General features: G+C 28.7%; 1 protein-coding gene across 1 annotated transcript in view; it reads right to left on the bottom strand.

Annotated features, from left to right (window-relative positions):
- Window positions 1-3,056: 3,056 nt before the first annotated feature.
- The window catches only part of Nup133 (nuclear pore complex protein Nup133), a 49,717-nt gene continuing 25,700 nt past the window's right edge, over window positions 3,057-27,073 (bottom strand). Inside the window, exons 18-33 of the mRNA XM_087150981.1 lie at window positions 26,480-26,583; window positions 23,222-23,328; window positions 18,789-18,888; window positions 18,576-18,695; window positions 17,796-17,936; window positions 15,274-15,472; window positions 13,866-13,999; window positions 11,855-11,894; window positions 10,410-10,588; window positions 9,273-9,348; window positions 9,110-9,171; window positions 6,897-6,953; window positions 6,729-6,809; window positions 6,553-6,620; window positions 3,936-4,021; window positions 3,057-3,289 (exon numbers count right to left, since the gene is read on the bottom strand). Of these exons, the coding sequence (XP_087007107.1) occupies window positions 3,153-3,289; window positions 3,936-4,021; window positions 6,553-6,620; window positions 6,729-6,809; window positions 6,897-6,953; window positions 9,110-9,171; window positions 9,273-9,348; window positions 10,410-10,588; window positions 11,855-11,894; window positions 13,866-13,999; window positions 15,274-15,472; window positions 17,796-17,936; window positions 18,576-18,695; window positions 18,789-18,888; window positions 23,222-23,328; window positions 26,480-26,583 (1,691 nt within the window). The 3' untranslated portion in view covers window positions 3,057-3,152. The remainder of the gene's footprint in view (window positions 3,290-3,935; window positions 4,022-6,552; window positions 6,621-6,728; window positions 6,810-6,896; window positions 6,954-9,109; window positions 9,172-9,272; window positions 9,349-10,409; window positions 10,589-11,854; window positions 11,895-13,865; window positions 14,000-15,273; window positions 15,473-17,795; window positions 17,937-18,575; window positions 18,696-18,788; window positions 18,889-23,221; window positions 23,329-26,479; window positions 26,584-27,073) is intronic.

The following is a 27,073-nucleotide window of genomic DNA, read 5'->3' as shown; positions in this document are numbered from 1 at the left end:
TCCAAATCAGAACTATATCACTTCAGTATTATCGTTTAATCGATTACATTATTGTGGTTGTTTATGCCAACCAGTGCTGACCAGGAATAGGGGCCATTAATATTGCATACGATTGTCTTAAACGCGCGTGCGTAATATTTAGAAAATACATGCAAGATAAACAGCTTGTGCATGCGCGAACAGCGTGCATCAACTTAGACATCTCTATACTACGACTTTCCCCACTAAACCATCATTATTTTATGTTATCTAATAATTATTGTCAAAAAGTGGATTTCAAAAGGCTCGGAAGTAGCATTAAGTTTGTAGCGAAATTATTAAATTCTCTTATTTTAATGTTAGTTTTCTAATAATTATTGCCCAAAATTGCATTTAAATAAGCTCAGAAATCGCTGTTTAAATCTTAAATCAAAATTAGATAGTTGTGAAATTACTAAATTCTCTTGTCTATTCAAGTTTTCTAATGATTATTCCCCAAAGTTGCATTTAAATATGATGCCTGAAATTGCATTTAAATAAGCTCAGAAATAGCTGTTTAAATCTTGATAAGTTAGCTGCTATATTATGAAATTCTCTTATCTATTTCAATTTTCTAATGATCATTGCCTGAAATTGCATTTAAATAAGCTCAGAAATAGCTGTTTAAATCGTAATTAGATAGCTGAGAAATTATTTAGTTCTCTTATCTATTTTAATTTACTAATGATTCTTGTCAAAAATTGCATTTAAATAAGCTTAGAAATTGCTGTTTAATATGTAATTAGACAACTGTTAAATTACAAAATTCTCTTATCTATTTTAATTTTCTAATGATTCGTGTCCAAATTTGCACTCGCATAAAGTCAGAAATAGCTTTTTTTAAATCGTAATAAGATAGCTACAAAATTATGAAATTCTCCGATCTATTTTTAGTTTTTTAATGATTATTTTCCAAAATTGCATTTGAATAAACTCAGAAATGGCTGTTTTATCGCGTCAAATTATTAAATATCTACAAAACAGTTACTTCTGAGCTTATCTGAATTCCATTTTCGGCAATAATTAAAAGAAATTATGAAATTACGCTAATTAAGGTTAATAAAAGTATCAGTTCAAAAATATACGAACAGGACATCATTTTTCAATCCTTATGATGTGCGTCCTACCTTAAAGTGACTATTAGATATCCTCAAATCAGGTACTATATGATTGCTTAAAGAAGAAATGTATTAGAAACTTTTTGGCTAGTTTTACTTTTAAACGAGATAGTTTTCTTTTTCAAGGTGCAGTTTCATTTTAATATTTCATTTTACATGTTCTTCCTTTTTCTCGCTCATTGCGAGTCGTTATTGCATTAAGATAAATAATGGAAATAAAAAACAGAAACGCAATTGAGAAATTCGTAGTAATAACTTTGAAAAAAAAATTAGAGATTCACGTGTTTTAAAACGAAACTGATGGATTGTTGTAGTTAATTTACGTCGCACTAGAGCTGCACAATGGGCTATTGGCGGCGGTCTGGGAAACATCCCTGAGGATGATCCGTAGACAAACCATCACAATTTTGATCCTCTGCGGAGGGGATGGCACCCATGTTTCGGTAGCCCAACAACCTGCACGCGAAGTCGAGCACTTTACGGTAGAACAGTTTAACGACGACCAATACCGCACACCCTCGGTCCCTACCCAGACTGATCCAAGTTGACACCCACCCGCACACTGACCGCAACCACTGATGCTTGACTTTGGTGATCTGCTGGGAACCGTGTCTTACCGATCAGTCCACTACGGGACGAAACTGATGGAATCATTGCATCAGATAGTGAATATTTAAATGCACTATTCGAATCGTAATGGAATTATAGATTGAAATTTTTAAAATTCATACTAAAATTAACATCAATCAGGCTGGTGAAAAACGATTGTATGGATTCAGCGCAAATCGAACGCACCAAAAAGCGATTACTCAAATGCGCGATTCCAATCTCTCGTGTTGTAATGATGTATGAAAAATGTCAATGTCAGGATTTTTATAACTTAGTGGAAATCAGTAACAATATCTTCGAAAAAGTTGATTGAAAGTAATTGTGACGTCAAAAAATAACTAATCAAATGCACAATTCGAATTTTGTGTGTCGTTATAATATTGTATAAAAAATAAAAGGATTTCAAAAAACAATCTGAGAATTCAAAGCAACAATTGGCAATTTTTACAATGGTATCGGTGCAAATTGAGTGTGACAAAAAGTGATTGCTCAATTGCCCAATTCAATTTCACGCGTCGTTATGTCAGAGTTTTAAAAACCTTAAGAAAATCAATATCAATAACTGCAAAAAAAAAAAAAAAAAGAGGTTCAGCAAAAAGAACTTGCTCTTACATTACAAGTAACTCAGCAGGCAATTTCACATTGTTTAAAATAGGTGGGAATGATCCAAAAACAAGGAAGTTGGGTTCCATACGAACTGAAACCAAGAGACATTGAACGTCGAGTTTGCATGAAAATTGATTTTGCTATTTGGAAACACTTCAATGGGAAGTTCTGCCTTACCCGCCGTATTTGCCAGATCCTGCCCCTTCAGATTATCACATATTACTGTCGTTGGTATATGGTCTGTCTGAGCAGAAATTTACATCATTTGAAGAAACGAAGGAATGGGTCGATTCGTGGATATCCTCGAAAGATGAAGAGTTCGTCCGACGTGGTATCCAAATGCTCCCAGAAAGATGGGAAAAAGCAGTGAATAATAATGGAGAATATTTTGAATAAAAGATAATGTACTGTTTTTTCACAATAATCTGCTAATTTATTTAAAAGAAAACGGCGGAAACTCATTCGTACTCCCAATACTTTTTTCAAATATTAGTCTGCTGAATGATATAAAAATGTACATCTTGTATCATAAGCTTGCTCAGATATAGGAAAAATAAAAAATGTGCCTAAAAATTAAGATGGCAAGGTCGCTTTTTTAAAAATTTGATTGATAATCATTTTTCCTTCCATACTGCCTGTTCAAATGTATATTTAATAACAATATGCCTTTAAAACAAAAGTTTCGATATGAATGAAAACATTAGATAATTTTTTAAAATCTTTCTTTTATAGAAAAGTAAACAAATATACAAAATTATTAACAAGGTGACAAAGAAAATTATTTACAAATGAAGGCATGAATTAAATAACAATTTTTCGTATATGTTCATAACCAGCTTCAAGTAAAAATTTTATGCTAGGGTTGTCTGATAGTTCACTCAATTCGCCCTGCTGCAACAGCTCATCAATATCTGGCATGAAATCATGAATATCTTGACCTTAGAAGAAAAATTGAACATTATTTCACAAAAATCATAGCAAGTAATAATTTTCAATTTTAGAAAAAAAATTAGTAAATTATTTTTAAATGCAACGAAATTAAATTTAAAAAAAACCTACTCTAAGCAAATAATTAAATATTAAAAAAAGTAACCATATTTTTAAACAATGACAGGTAATAATATACATTATAATTAAGAGATAATGCAAAATCTAAAACAATTTTTTTTTAAATATCAAACATGCATAGAAAATGCAAATATATTAAACTACTTTTCAAATTAAATTGAGTAGAAAATATTCTAAATACTGATGGAAGTTGATTAAAAAAAAAAAAGACAATGGAAATACTCAAAGAATAATTTTAAGTTAATGGAAAATGTATATACTAAAATAAATGTTTTGAAATAATTAACATAGTTACATACATTTATTTTCAATTTTAAAATTAAAATGGATAAGCAATTTTTTTAAACATTAAATGTATAATTAAAATAGGTATAGGTAAAACTACTTTTCAAGTTAAAATAAGTCAGCAATGTTAAAAATACTGAAAGAAATTATATCTATTTTAAAGAAAAGAGAAAGCAATTACCAAACGAACATTTTAAAAATTGAAAACAAATAAACAATGTAAATACAAACCTTGGTCAAATGCTATTTCAATAATTTGAAAGAATACAGTTTCTTTTATGGCCTCAAGTGGATTATTAATGTCCAAACTGTCCCAACTAGAATGGGGAAAAAGTAATTTAAAAGACACACTTATTTTTCTATATCACCACAAGAAACAGATATAGGTACACCATCTTCATTAAAATTTGCATAGTTAATATGCACTGCAGTATATCTTTTCCTGAGCCCCTATTTTTTTATTACGATATAGCAAATTTCTAAAATTAAAAAAAAGGAAAAAAGAAGTTAAGAAGATTACATAAAAAATTTTCTTAAGTTTTTTAAATATTCTAAAATAATTATTATTAATAATTATTTTTGTATCAATAATAATTATTATAATTAATATTAATGTTCTAAAATGTTTTACATCGTTCACATTTGCCCTAAAAGGGTGCTAGACGCGTGGCAAAATATGTATTCAAATGTTAATTTAAAAAGCATGGAATTTCAGACTTTTTCAATGAGAGACGACAATTTATCATAATCCATTGCGGAGTATTACGACACTGATAATGTTATTAAATCTGAAACAGAAGATGTTCTGGAATCTTTAAATTTGTAACTTTAAGGTAAGTTTCAAAAGTTTCCTTATTCTTAATTTTTATTTTCCAGAACATAATTTAGAGTATTGTTTCTGGTAAATTATAATAAGCAAAGAAAATATCAGGAGAGAAAATGCAAATTGAATCGCAGAATAATTCATAATATTTCATTGTTTTTAAATTCACTGAGGTTTGAAGAACAAAAAATATCTCATCTTATTACAGATTTTTGTAATATAAGTTCATTTATAAACTGGGATATCCTGTATTACTTTTGTTAAAATATCATAGGTAATATCATAGGTAGTAATTATTGCTTCCCTCACAAAATAAGCAATACTTGCTTTTGTCAGAAAATAACAAGTATTAATATTTGTCATTTTCCGACAAAAATTTGGGTGGTTGAAAAAGTCAACTTAGGCCGCCACCAGGATAAACGGTTATAGTGACTGTTTGGATTACATAAAATTCTGATTGCATGGGTGCCACTCTAAAAAAATTTCAAGATTTAACTTATTTTTTGGTTTGTTATTAAGCAGAAAATTTCTAATGATCAAAAGAACAGTGCTGCCACTGGATGAAAACAAGAAAAATAGTTGCTTTAGTTGTTTCATATATGAAAAAAAGTCTCCTAAATAGTCTCCAAGATATATAAAATAGTTGCTAACATCATATCCTCTTCCAATATAATTTTAATTATTTGTGCTGTAATAGCATGAAATTCAAATAACATGCAGTTAGATACTCATATTTTATAAAAAATGTACATTTATTTGTGGATTTGCAAACAATATATTCTTTCACACTACGCATGAAAACAGGGAGTTTTATTTTTATCTATTACAGAACAGTTGAATTTGAAACTTGAATTTCCTTTCTCGGTTCTAATTTGCAGCTGCTTAGTTCAGATATTTAAAAAAAAAAAAAAAAATATTGCAATTTAATTCTGTTTTATTTTGTTTAATTTTCATAACTGACACATTTCCAAATTTTAATGCTTATCAAAAAAATTATGATCACAACTCGACAAAACGAATATCACCATATACCTTTTTTTCTAAATAGTTCTAAAAAAATTAACAACACATTTTGAGTAATTAAAGACAATTTTTCTAATTTTGCCACTTCGTTCAAATTAAAAGAGGGGAAAAAACATAATCCTCAGATATAACATTAGCTTTCTGAAGCAGGAGGAGCATTCACATAGTGCGAATACCAATTCCATCAGTCCGATTGGTTAAATATGCCTGTCATGCTTTTGACATCAAACAGTGAGAAATAATAAAGTTAGGATAAAACGAAAGTGCGGCAAAAAAAAGTGGGGGAAGGGGGCTACTCATGAAGCTATTTTTCATTTTAGTCGCTAATTGGCTTAAAAAAGTAGCCGATTTTAAGCAATTCATTGCAAATTAGTTGTTTTTACTCATATTTCTACTAAAATAGTCGCCATAGTTGCTATTGCTTTAAAATAGTTGTTTTAGTAGTCTCTTTAGTCTCCTATGGCAGCCTTGAAAGAAGGAAGATGAAAAATTGGAAATTAAGAAGCTCTGTAACTGAATCTTCTAACCCTATGAGAAAAACTTAATTAGTAAGTGACCCCAAGTTAAAAGATTGTGTCATAATACTTATACAGGGTGCTTAGCCTAATTATTCAACAAAAAGTAAGCACCTTTTAAGCACTTTTCAGGCACTCAAATAAAATTTTTAAGCACTTAAAAATAATCATAATTAGGTGGTTTTTTCTGGATGGTTTTATCTGGTTTTAACAGTCATGTCAAGAAATTTTTTTTAGGAATTTTGTTTCAAAAATTTTGACAATTGTCAAAATTTTTGAATCACGTAAATCGAATGACATTTTCATACGCTACGGACTGATGATGCGCCGAAATAGATTGTAGTTCAATTAATTGTGAAAACGTTGAATGTAGACGCTGCAGTTTATTCTGCTTTTATTCTTTCACAGTGTAATGTCATTTTTTTTGTTTGTTTCACCTATTTTGGTCCATTGTTATTCTTAAATGATATGAATGGGAAACACTTACTTATCCTTCAACAATGCTCTTGCCCAAATATGCAACCTTATATTCAAGATTTCAGGATCACTCAAAGGCTGAAATACAATACAGAATTTAAATTTAATAAACAACTATTATATTAAAATAAGCAGTCAAGAAAAAGTTAGTTGAAGAAACAAACGTGAAATTTGTCAAACAGATACCTTTTTCATGAAATTCAGAAGGTCAAGAGCTATCTTAAAATCATAGGCGCTGGCTGTTCCATTTTCTTCAGATATATACATCTGTAAGAAAGAAGAAAATCTGACCTTTTTCCACTAGGCAATAGAGGAATAAAGAGAACTTAATATATACATGAAAAAAAGCCTTACCTCAATTAGTTCTTCAGGACTAAACACGCGCATATTCCTTGAATCTATACCATATGCCTACAAAAGAAAAGAAAAAAAAACGATAAACAAAATATAATTGATATTTACATAAAAAATTCTGCATTGAAAATATAGACAGCTTCAATGAGCAGAATAAAATTTTTATTTATGCATAGGTAAGTAACGAATAGTGATTTGGCCAAATAACTGAATATTTGGCCAAATATCGAATATTCAATAGTCGAACAGCAGCATCTTTTAAAAAAAAATCATGAATAAATATTTTTTATGTACATAGATAAACTTAGTCATTAATAATCAAAACTTAGCTTTATTATTGCTTAGCTTAAAAAATTCATTATTTTTGTTATATTTATAATACAGTACAATATCCAGAGACATTGGTAGGTTTAGAAAATAGATAGTCGAACAATAATCAAACTAACTCCATTCAATAAAAATGTTAATATTTAATTTTCATTTCATCATCTCAAAATTATTCATTAGGGTGGGTAAATGACACAAAAAAACAGACATTAATTAGAAAAGTACCGATCTTCCACCAAAGGTGGTTTCCAGTAAATAAACAAATAAGAAAAAGTATTCGCGCTCTCCCTCATGATATCTTTTTATAATATGAAATTGAATTATTAACAAACTAATGTAAAATTTAAATTGGTATATAATCTGTCGTGAGATTACAACAATTAAATAATAATAAAAGAAAAATTCTGTAGCATGTCTACCACTACAAAAATAAAATTCCAATTCACTAGTATATAACTGAATGTTAGTGAATTCTATGTCGAGGTACCTTTTCATTGATGAAGGTTGACATTATCGAAAACTACAATCCTCAGAAATTCATATGAAGGACAGTTAAGTTTAAAAGTAAATATAGCATAAAACCTGATTAAAATAAAAGCAATAGTAATAATAAAGAAAAAATATAAAACATTCAATTAACTAAATAAGAAGATTGGAGATAAAAAATTCTGAGTTGATAACCTTTAACCTTACACCCACCATAGCTGTTGAACAAAAAAAAAAAAAAAAAAAAAAAAAAAAAAAAAAAAAAAAAAAAAACTATTTTTGAGTTTGATGACCTTGCAATATTTGCTAAAGAGGTAGGTATTTTATTTACGTCGCACTAGAGCTGCACAACGGGCTATTGGTGACGGTCTGGGAAACATTGTCGAGGATGATTCGAAGACAAACCATTGCAATTTTGATCCTCTGCAGAGAATACCCTGCTCTGGTAGCCCAAGGACCTGCGCTCGAAGTCAAGCACTTTATGGCAGAACATTTTAACTAGGACTGATACCGAGCACCCTAGATCCCTATGCAGTCTGATTTCTCACAGAGGTCACTTACCCTCTTATTGACCACAACAAGTGATGCTTGACTTCTGTGTTCTACTGGGCACTGTGTCTTTACGAGCAGTCCACTCAAATACATTTGTTAAAGGGACCGACAATATGTGTCAAATAATTTTTTAGTCACAGTAAAAAATGAAACAGAAAAAAAAAATCATTTCCAATTACCAAATTGTTAAGAAAAATGAATAAAGTCTGATAGAGAGACACTTAAAAAACTGCTGCGCCATAAAATACATCAATAAATTAAATGATTTTTAAGAATGGAAAAAAAATAGAAAGAAACAATAGTTATTTGTTTCTAAATGAAAAAGTTAACGCTAAAAACTTCAATTTAGCTTTTTCACATTACTGTATTTTTATAAAAAAAAAGTTATGATAAAAGAAAATGCTACTATCTATATTACCATACAAGAAAAAAAGTGACAAAAAAAAAGAATAAAGTCTATCAGAAATATTTCGTTATAATTCTACACCATAAGTAAAAAAAAAATCTCTTTTAACTTTTTACGTGTCTTGCTAAACAAATACTTGTAATTACTATCGATTACAACTAATTTTATTAATAACCCTTCCAACATACATTACAACAAATACTCTACTTCAAAAAAAAAAAAAAAAAAAAAAAAAAGACACAATTTTATATATTCTAAACCCGTAACAAACTTAATTTGCACAAGACAAAGAAGCATGAAAGAACAGTAAATACCCTAATTTCCAAAAAAAAGCAACTTTTTCTAAAACTAATTATTACTACTCAGAAATTGATAGTAACCAGAAATCGATAGCCATTAAAATTCTTAAAAACAAAATGAAATTAAAGAAGGAAAAAATCACCTCAACAACAGATGCTGGCAATGTTTCTTGATGAGTAATGAGATGTAGCTCAAGATTTACAGCTGTAAGAAATAATGACGTTAATCACAGCTTTCAATCAATTTATAAAATGAAATGGAGAATTAAGATAAATAATAAAGAGGAATTCGGTCAAAAGTGTTACCTTCAATCTGCATGCTTTTAGTCTGCGAGGGTGCATCACTCACCATTGCACACAGTTTACTCAGGCTAAGAAGTGTCTGAAAAAAATTAATATTTTTAAAAGTGAAATTCATTTTCATTTTTGAAATTAACAAAATAAAGTAAGCCTTTATTTTGTTAATTTCAAAAATGAAAATGAATTTCACTTTTTGATTTTTTCTTTTTAGATCATCAGTTTATACTGTTTGCAGGGAGCGTAGCCAGAGTTTTCAACAAAAAATAAGCACCTTTTTAATTAGGCACTCAAAAAATATTTTTAATAACTTTTTAAAAAAAATCAGAATTAGAATCTGCACAGGAATAACAATTATTTTACTATTGTTTAAAATTATTAATTTATAAACATAAAATCAATAAAATTCAAAAACATTTTCAAAAACTTTACATAATCATGATAAAATAACTAGTTTTTGATAAATACTGCAGAGAAAATCGCTCATTTTTTGTAATTTGACACGACAAAAGAAAAAAAAAAATCGCCTTTTAAAAGATAGAAAATTAAGCATTTTTCATAATCATGATAAAATAACTAGTTTTTGATAAATACTGCAGAGAAAATGGTGAAAATCGCAAATTTTTTGTAATTTAAAGCTACAATCGACGCAACAAAAGAAGAAAAAAAAATCGCCTTTTAAAAGATAGTAAGCATTCTTAACAAGCCCCGAATAGAAAGAAGCATCTTTAAAAGCTTTTAAAAAATGTAAATCAAAAATAAGCACCTTTAAGCAATTTTTCAAAATGCAACACAATCAATGTATTTAGCAATCAAGTTCATTTCAATAGAAAAAAAGGAACAACATCGATTTTACTTTAAGAATTGAATGTGACTAATTCAGAGAAAAACCAAGTTAAAGCACAAGGCTTTAGTAAGCAAAATTTGTTCTATAGCTAGGAATTCAATACTTCAAGCTCTTACTCTTCTAAGCACTATAACTAAACTATTAAAATCCGAAAACATTTAATAACTTGGCACAAAGATAAAAAAAATAACAATCGAAAATAAGCACCTTTAAGCACTTTTTAAAAACGCTATGCACCACATAATATAACCATAGTTTAAACAAAAAAAATAATAACAGATATTCTGCAAAAATCATACTTTCTTCTTGTTCAGAAATTGCGTCTCATTGAGTGCCAACTGTTTCAGTGTGGAATGAGCTTCACCGTATTTTTCTTCCTGAATATAATAAATCCACTTCAGGCCATCATGATCTTGAAGAAAATTGCCCAGTTCATCTCTTTGACCCAAATGCTGGTTAAAAATTTTACCTTTCTTTCCTGTAATCAATGCACATCACATCAAAAGGCAGATATATAACTATGAAATGTAAACCTTATTAACATCATTTCAATACATTAAAACAAATGAAAATTTAATTTAAATCAAAATTATATCCACTCAGTCTTTTAACTCTCTATGAGTAGTACAAGTACTAGCACTTTATTTATGCTGCACTATAACTTCACAATGGACTATTATTCAGGAAATAATTTCTCATCATCATCATATTTGGCTAGACAGCCCAGGGTGGGCCAGTGCCTTCCTTTGAATTCGAATCCACTTCTCTCTATTTTTGACACTTGTTCGCCAGTTTTTCTCCTTTAGAGTAAGGAAATCAGTCTCAACTAAATCTAGCCATCTCAGCCTGGGTCTACCTCTTTTCCTGTTCGTTAGGGGTTTGTGTAATAGGATTTTCTTTAAATTTGAGTCATCATTCCTTCTGAAAATGTGAGCTGCCCAGTTCATTCGATTTATTTTAATGAATTTCACAATATCTGGCTCTCTGTAGATTTTATACAGTTCAGTATTATATCGTCTTTTCCAGGAATTATTTATTTTTATCCCACCAAGGATGGCCCTCAAAACAAAATGGAAATAATTTCTATCAACCCATAATTTAGGACGGGTTTATTAAACATCCTTGAAGCTGATTCAAAAAACATACGATCACAATTTTGAATCTATGCAGAGGAGATGGTTCCGATGACCTGCACACAAAGTAAAGCACATTACAGTATAACAGTTTAATAAAGACATACTGCCCAACCTCGGTCCTTTCTCAGGCTGATCAAAGTGGTCACCCACCGGCTCACCGACTATTGCCAGTGATGCTTACCTTCAGTGATCCATTGTGCATCTTTATGATAAGTTTACAACAAAAACAAATTTTTTTTAATTAAAAAAAAAATATCGATGACTTTAATTATTCAGAAAATAAACAGGGTTCAACCAGTTACTAATACCTATATTATATAAAACAATAATCTGTACATACATTGTGACCTAATCAATTAAATTTCTATTTTATGAAACAAAAAACCAAAATATCAGATGAATGAGCAGTCCTAAGTGTGAATCGATTTAAGCAGATAATATAATTTGGAGCTATAATTGAATGATGCATGATAATTTGGGAGATGCATTTCATCAATGGATATCGGCTAGAAATAAGTAGCTCACACTCTCTACTAATTCCCCCCCCTGTTTTTTAAAACTTTTTCTTTGGTTACTTAACAAGATTAAGCATAGTAAACAAAACTTACCTTTGTCTAGGTACCACTTGAAAACAAATTCAGTAAATTTCTGAAAACAAAATAGTAAAGAAAATTTATATTAAAAAAAAAGTTAACAATAATTTAAAATAGATCAATAAGGGTATTTAATAAATAAATGCTTAAAACCCAGTATAATACTTAAAAATATTACTCAATATCAAAAAATATAATTTGCTTATATTGTGACAAAAAAAGTATTTAGATTTTTTTTAAATAAAAACGAATAAAATTGGTCAAAAAATTTAAATTATGAACGTTTACAAGTAATTATGAAAATTCAAGATTAGACACAATTTTCAACTGTACACTTTGATTTATGAAAAATAATGGTTTTTATTATAGTTTTTTAAAATTATTGTTGCGTTTCAATAAGTTTATTAGAAGAAAAAAAATTTTAATATTTTGCAAACTCCAATGCAAATTTTCAAAAAATTATCAATATGTAAAAACATGTTTTATACTTTAAAAAAATATTCTTGCAACTGTAAAATATTCAATGAACATGGTTTTAAACTTATTTTACAACTGAAAACTTGAAGTTAAAAAAAGTATAATATGCGTATAAAAAAAATATAACTTTGAACTCCATTAAAATGCAACAAAATTTCTAAAATAGAAAAATTCTTGATTGGAATTAAATTCATATGATTATTAACAAGCTAACACAAATTTTATTAGTCAAAACATTTTTTTCTTTCTGGCAATGCTACAATACTAAAGTTAGTTAAAAAAATTTAGTTTTTAATGAAACTTATAACCAAAAGATTTTCCATATACTTTTGATAAGAAACTGTAGTTTCGACTGGGAGAAATAGCACTACGGAAAAATATAGTAGGTCACACAGAGGAAGGTACAGTAGTAAGGTCGTCATTTGACAGTGTCTTTTAGATATTCTTAACTCTCCAATTAGTTTTATTGTAATGCAGTTTCTGTAATTAACTTGTTAAATGCTAAGACCATAGAGCAGTAATAGTAAGTAAAGCAAGTTTACTGTCTTATTTCTCCCATCTTTTTTATGTTCTTACCATCAAATTCCCACCTGTTACGCGATCCGTCTCTTGGGCCGATTGGCGGAAAAAGAAGGACAGAACAGTTAAGAGAAGTTTTCTCTTCTAGTAGATTTGTTTCATACTTTCAAAAGCTAAAACCATCCTTCTGTCACATAGCATAAAAAAAAATCCACAACATTCACTCCACCTACATTTCAGCTAGCTCTATGGCTAAAATACATGTAAAATGGGATAAAAGAATTAAAAAAAAAAACTAATTAAAATAATAACAAGGAAAATGAAAACCTTTCATTATTGTTTCATTCAAAATTATCATTAATAAAAGTAAAAAAAAAAAAAAGTTTATGAAAAAAAAATTATTTTACAGAGTATAGTTCGTTTACCAGGAGTTGGCACTTGGCTCTGCCTTCATCTCGTTGTATCCAACAATACTACTTTTTTGGGAGAAGGATGTAAGCAATGCTGAACAAGGTTGCTATTTGTCGATCATATGACAAAAATATTTCTTTATTATTGCATTATTTTAAACATCAAATATTTCATAAATTTGATGATAATTCTCTCTTTTGAGTGAACAGTTTGTCTTTTTTGAGACATTTTGCTGGGAGAACAGCAATTTTTAAATTTAAAATTCATTTAATTAGCTAGAGTGACAGAAGGTATAATAGCAGATGATAAAGCAAAGTAAGTGACTGAAAAAGAATTCATTGTTTGTATTTGGCACGCATTAAGGGTTGTCTCAATTTCAAGAATGTTTTTCCTCTTACTCCTGCTACGCTAAAATGAACTTTCGTCCGAGGAGGTGGAGCCAAGTGCCAACTTCTGATGAACGAAATATAAAGTTGTAAAGATTGCAAAATATATTGTATCTAGTTTAATTTTATACAATTTCAACAAAACAAATTAGTAAAATAGTTTTTATGATACTAAAAAAACAGAAACATAATAAATAAGAAAATCCAGCTGAAAGAAGAAAAAAATATCTGACCTGTGTACTGAATTGGTGCATGTATCTTTGAAGTCTGTCAACATTTTCAGTTATTTCACAGATCTGTATGAGAACGTCAAAGTCTAAATACTTCTCAGCAAGCGATGCAGCACGCTCATACTGATTTACTGACACTAAAAATATAATTCATTTTTAATTGAAAACAATAATTATGATTTTGTGGGATGAATCACACAAACTTAAAAATCATTGACATAGAGCTGTGTAAATTTTGAAAAACAGTTAAACAAATTAGGATTTTATATTGTCAAAATTTGTAATTTTCAGTTTACTTGTAAACTTTTTTTTTTTTTAAAAATGAAACATGTTGTACATTTTTAGATGTGAGAATTGGCTATCAAAATTAATTATTCTGATTATCAGAAATTTATTAAATGTGGCAGGTGGAAAAAAAGAAAGGAAGAAAAGGTGCTGCAAAAATTTAGCTGTAAGAATAGACTGTAAAAAAAATTGTAATTCTAAAGCTAAAATAGTTTTTGTTAAACAGAAAAAAGAGAGTTATTACGAAAAAAGGCTTGTCGATTGATATATTTCTAATTGTCCATATTTTAATTTGCAGTGATGAAAGGCAAGCAATTATTTATCAAAAACCATAACTTATGATTAATAAAGATTCAAATTACGATAAATAATAAAAATGTTTTATTTTTGAAGTAGATGGAGCTTTAAAGAAAAAAAGATTTATCCCTACCTGCCAACAATGGAGAAATAAAATAACGAAGATTTTTTAGCAACATTTTTTAGGCATCGAGAAAAGTTTTGATATATCATGCACAATCATCTAAGTCAAAATTGGAAATAATATAAGCACTTACATTTAGCAAAGTAAAAAATATGTATATAAATCTAAATCAAAAGAAGACTTTTTTAAACCATTATTCATAATTACTTAAACTATAAACATTCAACATACTGTAGTACTGGCAATAGCACCATCTGTATCGAAGTATTTTTGCAAACAGCGGATACTTTATCGCCAAAATTTATTCTTTTAAAAAATCTCTTCTACAAATAAGGAGAAATTTAAGAATGTACGGTTAACAGGAGATAGTCGTAAAATAGAGTCTTCGTTAAAAAACAAGAGACCTGGCAGGTATGTTTATCATTTTTAATGTACATATGAATTAATAAAATAATAAATTTAAAAAAATGGCTCAAAGGGTGTGGATGCAGGTTAAACCCCACAGGACATTTCCGTCCACCAAGAAATCAAAAATGCGAGTGTACATGCATACATTAGCATACTTTTTCGCCAAGGAAAGTTAACGAATTCATGTATTGGCAGAAAAGAAAGTGTAAGAAATAATAAAGATTTTTAATGAAATCAAAACATCACAAGTAAAATTTTTTTTAGACATCTCTTTTACGACAGATTTGGAGTACTTACATAGAGGGTTCAAGAAATGCGATCTAATCAGTTCAAATTCCTTTGAAAGGAGTGACTTCTTCTCTCCCTTCAGAGATTCCAACTGAATTTTGAAACTGCTTAAATAGAAATCCAAAATGTCCATATATTGTTGAAAGAGAACTCCCTGAATCTGTATATTGTCTGTTATTTTAAAAGAGTAGTTCACATTCAATTCTAACTGAAAAATAAAAAATAATGTGGCTAAACAAACAAACAAAAAACTTAATATAAGAATGAAATTTTTTTTCTTGCATGTTATTAAAACCCCATAGCAAATACAGTATACTCTCGACATCTAGAATTCCTGCGAGAAACTTTGTTATATCAACAAAAAATAAATAAATGAATAAATAAAAATTGGCCTTACAAATCCACCTAATGTTAATTTGAATTTCTATGTTGAAGGGCTTCTTCTTAAAACCTTGCTATGTCCAATTTTTTTTCGAAACAGAAAATGAATTTTTTCGCAAAAATCCCAATGTAAGTTCATTATGAACCAATTCTTTTCTATTTAATGAATAATTATTTTTGCTTTACTTTTAAAAACAAGATTATCACTGTTTTATTTAAGTTATGGTCAACTATCATCATTACATACATATAAAATATTCTTCTATTTCATGACTCTACCTTTTAGAGTAATATTTTAGAATATATTTTTCTACTTTTTAAAACATACTATTTAGTTCTGAACTTGTTATCTTGAAATCTCGCTATCTCGAAATTTTTTCTAGCATCCTCTTCAACTTTGAAATATTGAAAGTATACTGCATATTAAAATTCTGGTGTAAAATATAACAGGGTGGTCACCATGACACAAATCAAACTTGACACATACAAACCATGACACAGATAGATCACCAATGCCATGATACATATAAACCAAGTCTACTAACACATATCAAAGTTGAATAGTTAACCAATGTATTAAGTTATATTGATTGGCATTATGGGAGGAACAGGAAGACAATACTAGTTAGGTACTTTTATTTACGTCACACTAGAGCTGCACAATGCGTTATTGGAGACTGTCTAGGAAGCATCCTTGAGGATGATTCAAAGACATGCCATCCTAATTTTGATGCTCTGCAGACGGAATGGCTCTTGTGCTTTGGTAGCCTGACAACCTGTACACTAAGTTGAGCACTTTACAGTAGAACAGTTTAATGAGAACTGATATCGCCCACCTCGGTTCCTATGCAGGCTGATCAAAGTGGTCACCCACCCACTTACTGACCACAGTCAGTGATGCTTGACTTAGGTATTCTACTGGGAATCGTGACTTTACGATCAGTTCACTGCAGGAAGAAGATGTTTCTAAAAGTCTGAATTGAACATGAGTGAGAGACCATTGTTTTTTTTTATTAATATTTTGCCTAGTCTTTTTTAACTCTGCAAAAAAGTAATCTTCAGGAATTTTATCAAAATTTTAAAAACCCTGTTTATATGCTACTAAACACAATAGCACCAGTTTTATATAACTACAACGATGTAGCAAGACAAGGCATGCATAGTGATGGGGAGAGTCCAAAATTTTGAGTTTCTATATTGAAAATAATAAAAAACATATTTCAAGACAAACCAATGTGCACCTAAAACGTCTAACTTCAAGAGCTGTAATATAGTTGATGAAGTTAAAAAAACAAACAAACTACAAAATGAAAAGGTACATAAAGTACATACTATTTAATAATTATAAAAATGCATACTCATTCAAGCTATGCATTTTTATGTTTGCTCTGTGTAATCTAACTAAATGCACTTTTAAAAATATTATTTCAGAGAAAAACTATGTTGGTATTTTAACTTTATTCTTTTAATCTTTTCTGCTCATGGAAAAAATGTACTGCTTGAGTAAAAATCCCATTATCAGCCAATCAAAAACTTCATACCTGCCAACATTGGAAAAATAAAATAACAGATGTTTTATTAGCAACATTTTTTAGGCTACGACTAAAGTGTTTTAAAACATCATGCATAATCATGTATGTCAAAAAGAGAAGTTCAAAATTGAAAATAATATAAGCACTTACATTTAGCGAAGTAAAAAAGTAAAAAATATGTATAGAAATCTTACTCTAAAGAAGATTTTTTTAAACCATTATTTATAATGAATTAAACTATTAACACTCAACAACAGTACTGGCAACAGCACCATCTATTGAGGAATAAGAAAAGTATTTTAGCCACCAGCGGATATTTTTCGCCATTTTTTAAAAAAAATTTCTTCAACAAATTCGAAGAAATTTGAGAATATACGGGTAAACAGGAGACAGTTGTAAAATACAAGAGTCTTCATTAAATGATAGAAGACTTAACTTGTCAGGTATGTAACATCCATTAAAGTATTTTTAATACCTTGGAAGAAAGCATGAATTACTTTTTCCTTTAAAAAAGTAGCAGACAACTCTTTTCACATAGGATGCCACCCTGGGCCATGTAATAAATATCTTCTAAAATACTTATCAAGAAGTAAAAAAAAAAAAAGACAGAATTAATACCTGCTTTTTTAGATGCTGACGAATCCCAGAGTTGCCTTCTCTTGATGTCCAAGGCAAATATTCAACATTTGAACAGAGTTCATTCAGTCCATACATCTTTGCATTGGTTTTACGATACTCTAACACAGAATCTAGCATCCCCTATTGAGAAGAGACAAAATTTTAAAAGAGACAGGGTGCATAGCCAGATTTTTAACAAAAACTAAGCACCTTTTAAGTACTCTTTAGGTACTCAAGAAATACTTTTAATCACTTTCCAAAAAAAAAAAAAAAAATCATAATTAGGACCTTTGCAGTAATAAATTTCCCCCCCCTATTGTTTGAAGCTCTTAATTTATAAATATAAAATTAATAAAATTCAAAAACTTTACATAATCTTGATAAAATAACTAGTTTCTGATAAACACTGCAGGAAAAGTTTTTGAAAATCATGTATTTTTTTGTAATTTCGAACGACAATCGACTTGGCAAAGATAAAAAACCTCTTTCTAAAAGCAAGAAAATTAAGCACTCTCAGCAAACCCAGAACAAAAAAAAAAAAAGCACCTTTAAGGGCTTTTAAAAAACGTAAATAAAAAATAAGCACTTTTTAAAAACGCTGCACACCCTGAGAGAATTAATTTCGTTGAGTGAATGCTTCTTATCCAAAATAAAAGCTAAAATAAAAGTGTCTTCTATTGGAAGAAAAAATACAGTATACTCTCGGTATCTCAATAACTGGAACTAAAAAGGAAAATAAGGATTTCAAGAAGCTGAATGGTATCAAGAATTAAAAATTACCACAATTAATTTATTGACAGTCATGATGGCACCAATAGTTTTATTCATATTTTCATCAGCATTCAGTTGTTCTTCTTCCCAGTCAATGAGTGATGAAAAAATAGCATAAAATGCCGAAACCTGGAAGATGAAAAAAAAAAAAAAAAATGAAACAGATAATGTATTTTTGAAAGAAAGATTTCAAAAGTATATTTCAATTAGTTTTAAAGTTACCTCTCTGAAGAAAACATCTTGAGGAGTTAAATGGTTTTTTACTTCAATACCTCTTTTGTCTAAAGCAGCTCTTACAGCTATTTCAATCACGTTATTATGACTGGAAAAATATATATAACTTAATAACAGGGATGAGAGTAGTTGGAAAGTAAAAAAAGAGGAAATTCAAGAATGAATATATATATATATATATATATATATATATATACAGTGCCCGCCGCTAATAAAATCACCGGCTAATAAAATCAGCCGCTTTATAAAATCAAATCGGCAAGAACCGAATCGTTACAATATTAATACATGTTAAAAATATCCTTTAATAAAATCAATGCCGCCGCTTTTTAAAATCAAAATTTTGACTACATAATAAATCAAAGGTGCAATATTTCAGCTTTTTTTGTTCTTATTTATAAAATTTTATTTTTTCGAAGTTTAAAGATTTTTTTAGAAGAAGCAACAGTTACTTACAAACCTGTGAAACAGGTGCGGTTAGCACTTTCCTGCGATATTCATAGTTAAGGAAAAATGTGGGTGGTAAGCGGCGAGTTCATAGAAATCAATTTCTCAATGTTAATTCCTTGACTTGAATGAAGTTTGGAGAAACCTATCTCACTCAACAGGGGGTCGAATTCTTATCTTACTTTTTATTGAATGAACCATAGAAGGGAGAGAAGTTTCTTTTGTTATCTATCTTAACAGAGAACATGAATAGATTTCCAAAAACTGTCTGTGCACACGTTCCATATTATTTAAGCTGTTTGAGTAAATTATAGTTAGAGCACATATCATTTTTAAGTTCGTTTGGTGTTAAATTTTATCAGCATGCCGAAAAAGAAGGTTTTGAGTCTTAAAGATAAATTCAAAGTGTCGCAAAACTATGATAAGCTTCCTAAATGTAGTCAACGTGAAGCTTCAGTGGAGATGGAGATGGGGCTCATAACTGTTTCGAAGAAATGATCAGCAATGAAGAAAATGAAATGGAAGAGAATTTTTCACGTTACGTAGCTATTGACAATAACCTGCAAACATCAGGAGAAAAATCTGACTCTAAAATTGTTACAGACATCAAAAATTGCAAAGTTATTTCCCATCAAGAAATGGAGGAATCAGACTCAGAAGATGACATAAACTCATCAGTGCCATCTTCAATTGAAGTCAGAAAAGCACTTAATGTATTGCGGCAAGTTTTAGAACAAAGAGGAGGAATATCGAAAACTATAAAAACTTCTATAAACTCTCAAATGATGTTGAAAAGTTAATTTTAAATACTGCAATTCAAGCAACCATTGATCGGTTTTTTGCAAAACTTTTGTAAATTTAATCTTATGTAGGGTTTTACTTTATTAAAGTAATTAAATTAGTTAATAAAGCATTAATGTGGTCATTATTTCAGCTTTTAAAGTGTGTGCATTTAGAATATATCGTAAAATTTGTTTTTATTTTTCAAATGTTGAATCGCCTCTTAATAAAATCAAAAGAGCATAAAACGAAAGTGATTTTAATAAACGACGGGCACTGTATATATATATATATATATACACACACACATACAAAAATTTGACAAAAAAGCGCAATTTTCAAACTTGTAATCCATGTGATTATAAATCCCGATGATTAATTTTAAAATTGCATGAATATATAAATGTGAATCACATGCATGATTTTAAATTAAGAGAATAGGAATCCCGAAATGAGGCTCTTAAATCACGTGAATATAAAACTCTATATCGAATTTAAAAAATGCGAAAATACAAGTAATGATGCGTAATTTGTAGATCGCGTAAATACGAATCCCGATGCGTAATTTTTAAATAGCGCGAATACGAATCCCACTCATTTTTAAGGCACGTATAAATAGGAAAATCGATGTTTGATATTGCAACAGCAAAAAAGAATCACGAAATTGGATTTTAAGCTAGCGTGAATACGAATTGCTACATAGGGTTTTAAAAGCGCTTAATTACAAATCGCGATATTGGATTTTTAAATCTCGTAAATAAGAATCGCAATGTACGACATTTAAATCGCCTGATTAAAAATCGCAACGTTTAACTTTTAAATCAGGTAAATACGAAAATCAATGTTTGAGGGAGGAATGAGGACTTTAATACTTTTGCTTCGCGGAAAATTTAATTCCTCATAAAATATTTTAACTTGTGCAAGAAAAAAAAAAAAATTCAGCAGAAATTAGCGGGAAAAATCTGAAGAATAAAAGCGGAAATTTGCTAATCTGCGGAAGAATCACATCCCTGTAATAATCAAAAATTATAAGCCAATAAATCAGTTACAGTAGAACTTTGATCATCCAAACCTCTTTAATCCTTTATGGGGCCACTTTTTTCTAGTCTTAGTGGGAAAGTGCATAAGATTTTCAAAATTTTATTTGCTGTAAAGAAATTGCCCTAAATTGAAACTTATGTCTTTATATAAATAAAATATATAAATTTATAAATTTTGTGTTCATAACTACAAATAAACTCTATGTAAAAGGATCAATTGAACAAACGCATAACACACAAGAGAAAATAGCTTCCCAGTGTTACTCACACTTATGCAAACAAAGCCTTTCATTAGTATTTTTCTTTATATTTTAAAGAGGTAATTAATTGTGTCACGAAATGAAAAAAAAAACAAAAACAATGATAATTTTATAAATAAAAAGTCAATATCAATTCATATACAGTAAACTCTCGATATCTTAAAGTTCAAGGGACAATAAAAGAACTAAATGTGTTCTAAAAAGTAGAAAAAAATACTTTTGACACAACAAGGTTGAGTTATCGAGAGTATACTATGCTTGAAATGTTTAATATAATTTCTTCAACTAAGATTTATAATAAAATTACCTACAAATGAAGAATATAGCAACTTTATGGTAACTAATTTTCTTACAAGAATAACGATATTGGTTTTTGAAATTGCGTGAATATGAATTGCGATACTGAACTTTAAGAACACTAAAATACAAATTCCGATATTTGATTTTTAAATAACGAGAATATGATTTACAATGTGTAACTTTAAAATCAGGTAAATCCCAAAATCGATTTTTGATATTAAAATCATGTGAATATGAATCGCGATATTAGAGGATTTCTATGTTGTTTCAAATATTAAAAAAAAAAAAAAAAAAACTGAGAAACCCAAAAAATGTTTTGTAACATGTAAACGTCCAGTTAACGAGATTTAGCGAAAGTTTCAAAATTTAAATTTTAGATTCCGGAACTCGTAATTCCTACTCTAAGTTTTGGCTCTTACTTTAAATTTAAGATCACAGTGAAAATTTCGTCAGATTATAAGTTTCGATTTGCAGAAGTCTAAATCAATGGAATCGAGAAACGCAAAATTCACAGACAAATCACATGCCCTGCTCTCAGTTTTTTGACCTAGAAGGATGATATGAATAAACCTGGAATGACGGAGGAGGGCACCCGGAATACAATCACCCCTGATTTAATGAATCAGCAAGAGTGTCTCACAAATAAAGTCATAATCATAAGTAGGAAAATAGCTACCTATCAAAATGATTAAAAATTAATGAAGTTTAGAGGGATGCATACTTTCCGCATTCATATAAAAGTTAATCTGAATGCAGTCAACTGAAGTAGTTTTACAATTTTTTTCTCCTTCTTTCAGTTGTAATAATATGCGGTCATGGGCATACACAGTGTTGGCATTCAGAATAGAAATCAATCTTTTACTGCATGATATTGAATTGATCATTTTGTGTAAGTAACAAATAAACACTTTGTTGGTTGATGAAGTTAATTAATTTGGTTTCGTTAAAGAAATATGAAAGTTGCTATATTTATTGCTTCATTCATTTTCTCTATTATTAGAGTAGCATGGTTTGATCATAATGGTTTTCACTTCTTGAAGAAAAAAAAAAAAAATACTTGCATTGCATGCAAAAATAAATCATATTCAATTTTGAAAATTAATGAAATCAGCAAACCATCCAGAATTACGAAGCATCTTAGTACAAATGGTTAATTAAAAAAAATAATATGAAAAGCCAAGAAGTACCATTTTATGGGGAATAAAGCAAGTGAATTTTGAAATAAAATATTTTTATTAAATCATTTCATAAAAATAACTGAAATATTAATAAATAATTGGACAAAAAATTAATTTTAGACTTTAAGAAACATTACTGGTTCTAAAAAGAAATATTGGAAATCGTGGGAAGAAAAACCGCTTTCCTTCCCATTTTCTGCAATACCCCTAATTGCAGATATCGGCAGGCTGATTTATATTTGGAAACCACTGATTCATATAATACAAAATTCTATATAATGAAAGGACGTAATATTCAAAGTTATTATTTTAGATTGATTAGAGCCATAAGATCAAAGAAGTGTTACTCCTTATTTTTTATTTAAATGAAATGAATTTTTTTTTTAAATAAATAGCATTCTTGGAATAAAACTTACTCAGTCAAAAATAAGCGTAGTGACTTGGCAGCCATTATTTTCTCAGCATGTTCACAAAGTAGAGCACAAGTGGATATCTTATAATCACCCACTTTTGATAAAGATAGCTATAAAAAATAATAATATAATACAGTGGACAACCTTATACATACTTTTTCAAAAATAACTTCAATAATATATCCTTAGCTCATAACTTAAAGATTTTAAGACTCGTTTCTTGATTTATATACCTTCAGAAAGTGATTGCTTATGTAAAAATAAATTTTTGTAATCTTTTGGAAAGGCAAAAAAATATGTATTGTATTGCAACTAATTTTTATGAGTTCACTTTTATTAAAGAAAAAATTGGATTTCAAACCACTATATAACCACTTAGGTGGTTAAAATAACAAATTATCACATACTGAAAACAAATTACTGTTATCTTTCGCACTGTTGCGGAATATTTTTGCTGCTTAAGCTTTACTTTCTCTTAATGCAGAAACTAAAAAATTGTACATTTTAATAACTTTTAATTCTATTTCTGATCAGATGAATACACTCAGCTTTGATATAGACATCAAAGTTGAACTTTATTTTATTTTTTACCGCGTAACTCAATTTATCAAAAACTATTAGAGTTAAGGTTAAAAATATTAGTTACTACACATTCCTTTTTTATTATTTTCACTTTTTACACTTTATTAGCTGTTTGATGTAAACGAAGTACATACACATACTTTCATGTCATTTGATAAAAAATTTTTTGATCATTTTTAAATTTTCTATTAGTTTTGGTCATACATTATAAAAGTTTATATTTAAAGAAAATTAAATTATATAATCCCAAGAGGTAGAAAATTAAATTTTTCTCACTTACATTCTCGATAACATAATTGCTATCATAAAAAAAAGTTGTTTTTTTTGTTGATTATTTTAATAATAGTTTATGCACTTTGTTTTTCAAGATTCTTTTGTAAACTTATATTATTACAAGCACTTATTAATGGCAGCAGGGTCATAAAAGTGTGGGAAGCAAGGAATATGCTTTACACCCCCCTGGGGATTTAGAGGTCCTTGTGCTTGTTACAATAAAAAAAAATTATCATTTTAAAAAGCTTATTTTTTAAAACTTATATTTAGCATTGAATTTGAAAAAAAAAACTTTCTTTTTTATTATGTAAGTAAGATAGAAAAGGCAACACTCCTTCAACTTTTAAAAACCTTCTACACAAAAAAAAAAAAAAAGAAAGAAAAGAAAAAGGATCATTTAAACAATTTTAGATGATTACCGTAATTTATGGAAGAAACGCCGCGGCGTTTACGAGTTTAAAAGTTTTAAAATTTTAATTGCGGCGTTTATGCCGGTTGCGGCGCTTACGATATTTTAAAAATAAATTTTACATTTATCAAAGAAATTTTTTTTTAAATCAAAATAGTTGCAAATTATGACAAAAGATGGCGCCGATAGCCAACCACCCCTTAAAGAAAGTGGGTAGATCTCGATCTAGTTCCCGTCAAACAGCGTGGTTGATAGCTCTTTCACATTTTTTCTCACTTTGTTATACTTTAATTTACATTTTAATTTTAGTAATATTTGTAAAGCATTAATTTAGTATATTTAATTTTTGCCGATGCATCGTTGTTATGGACGCGATTTATAAACTGATATCTTCTTATTTAAATAAAAGAGGTAATTTCCAAAAAATAAATAAATAAAATTAAAAAAAATATTTATAAAATATAAATATGTAGTAATTCGGCACTTAATTCGACCAATTTTTATTTTTAAAGAAATTTTTTTGATAAGAGAAAAAAAAAATCAGTCATATTTTCTTCTTATTTGGAATTTTTTTCTCTTGAAGTAAGTAACTATATTTTATCTTTTAAAAATAAAAACATGAAGAGAAAAAATAATAAATCTGTATCAAACAAAACATAATTGAAAAGTAAACACATCTGCATTTCCAATGAACAAAATAAAGAAATGCAAGTTGGGAGAAACTGATGAATCAATCTTGACAAGTGCTTTACTGTTTTTGTTCCCCTCCCCCATTTCTCTCTTCTGTTTGACCATAAATTAGCCACACCCTTTTGACATTGAAACTTCCTTCTCACTTGGTGTACAAAATGAATTCTATCCCTTTTGCTGCTTTTTTTTTTAATTCGATTTATTTATCTTTTTATTGCTTATTAACTGTTACTTTTTTTGTTAACTTGTTTTTTTTTATCGTTATTAGTTGTTTGCTTCTTTTTTGTAGTTCCTTGTTAGCTTTTTATTTTCCGAGATAAGCGTCTTTTGTTAAAACAAAATGTTACGTAAAAGAAAAAACGAGAACAATGATCTCGCTCTGAAGAAGAAACGATTATTTCTTTTTCAGATTATTTCATCTTGAATTATTTATCCTTCGGATTATTTCTTCTTGATTATTATTTTAATTAATGAAATTTCTAAAGATGGGACGTTTTTAAATTCACTCCATCATTATCTACAATTGAAACTTAGCTAAATTTATTGGTTTTTCTGAAATTAACAGCGTAATTGAATTATCGTAATATACGGGCGCCATATTGGAATTTCCGGAAGAGATCCGAAATTCTGCAAATTCCGAAATTTCGTCGGTCCCGTAAGTGCCGAATTTTGGGTCCTATACTGTAATGTAAAAAAATCATTTATATTAAAGTAATATAAATATAGTTATTTAAATTTTTTACCTAACGAAGGCACCAACAGGCGATTGTAACATGTTGTTCTGAGCAGTTTGTCCAAAATATTCAATAGCAAATTACATTTTTGATTTTATTATAATTATACATTTATAAATTTTAATTTATATTTTAAATTTAAAACATTAGTAGTATTTATAAGGAATTAATGTTATATATTCACTTTTGCCTCTAAATCGTTATTATGGGTGCGGCGTTTACAACATGTGCGGCGTTTATCATTATTTTTTTTCTTTTAAGTCTCATTATCACAAGTGCGGCGTTTACGGTAGGTGCGGCGTTTCTTCCATAAATTACGGTAGTTAACAAGGAATTTTAAATGCAGAATTCCCCAATTTCAAAGGCCATTAATTTTTTGTGTATAAAAATTTAACAAGAAAATAACAAAATCCAAAGAATAAAATTGAATAGTTGTTTGCTTCCAGTAATGAAATTTATATATATATAATCTAGGCAAAAACTTGGGGTCTTAAGTGACAAATTTTCATATGGGTGTCATAGAAAAAGAATATTTGAAAGGTCTCACAAAATCTGGTGGAAATTGATAGGTACCTTGTCGAGCAGATGGAATGTGTTGAGGAAATTAAGCAGACACCCATGAGCTTTGAGCTTATCATCAAGCTGATACATTATGATTAAAGAGGAAGAAACTGAGCCTGAAATTATGAATACAATATTCATGAGTTCACAAGAATACATTAAAATTAGACAAAATTAGTTCACAATAATTAAGAATATATTAAAATTAACTAGTGCAAAAATTAATATGGATTGTGATTTAATACATAAGTTAACACAAACAAAATGCCAGATACTTCATTGTATTTCGGTTAGAAGGCCATAGTTAATTTTTCCTATTAAGTAATATTTTTAAGAAACTGATATTGTTGTAACCAAAAAGTAGTAAGCATAGAAATGAACTTCTCTTTGTTATAATTTCATACCTGCCAACATTGCAATCTGCATGACTAAATGATTCTGAGCTAGTGTTTTACTTGACATAGTTTTATACAGAAAGTGCTATTAAAGGATATTTTTATAAAAAATTAAGAACTATCTGTTACCAAATTTATGAAACCTTTGAAAATACACAAGTCAAATTTGTATATATTTTTGAAAAAAATTTCATTTTGAAAACAATAACAG

This window comes from Parasteatoda tepidariorum, chromosome 9 (assembly GCF_982258835.1).
Source record: "Parasteatoda tepidariorum strain Cologne lab strain chromosome 9, Ptep-v5.0, whole genome shotgun sequence".
NCBI classification, from domain to species: Eukaryota; Metazoa; Arthropoda; class Arachnida; order Araneae; family Theridiidae; genus Parasteatoda; species Parasteatoda tepidariorum.
Note: the sequence above shows the minus strand (reverse complement) of the source record. Positions and strands in the feature narration are given on the sequence as shown.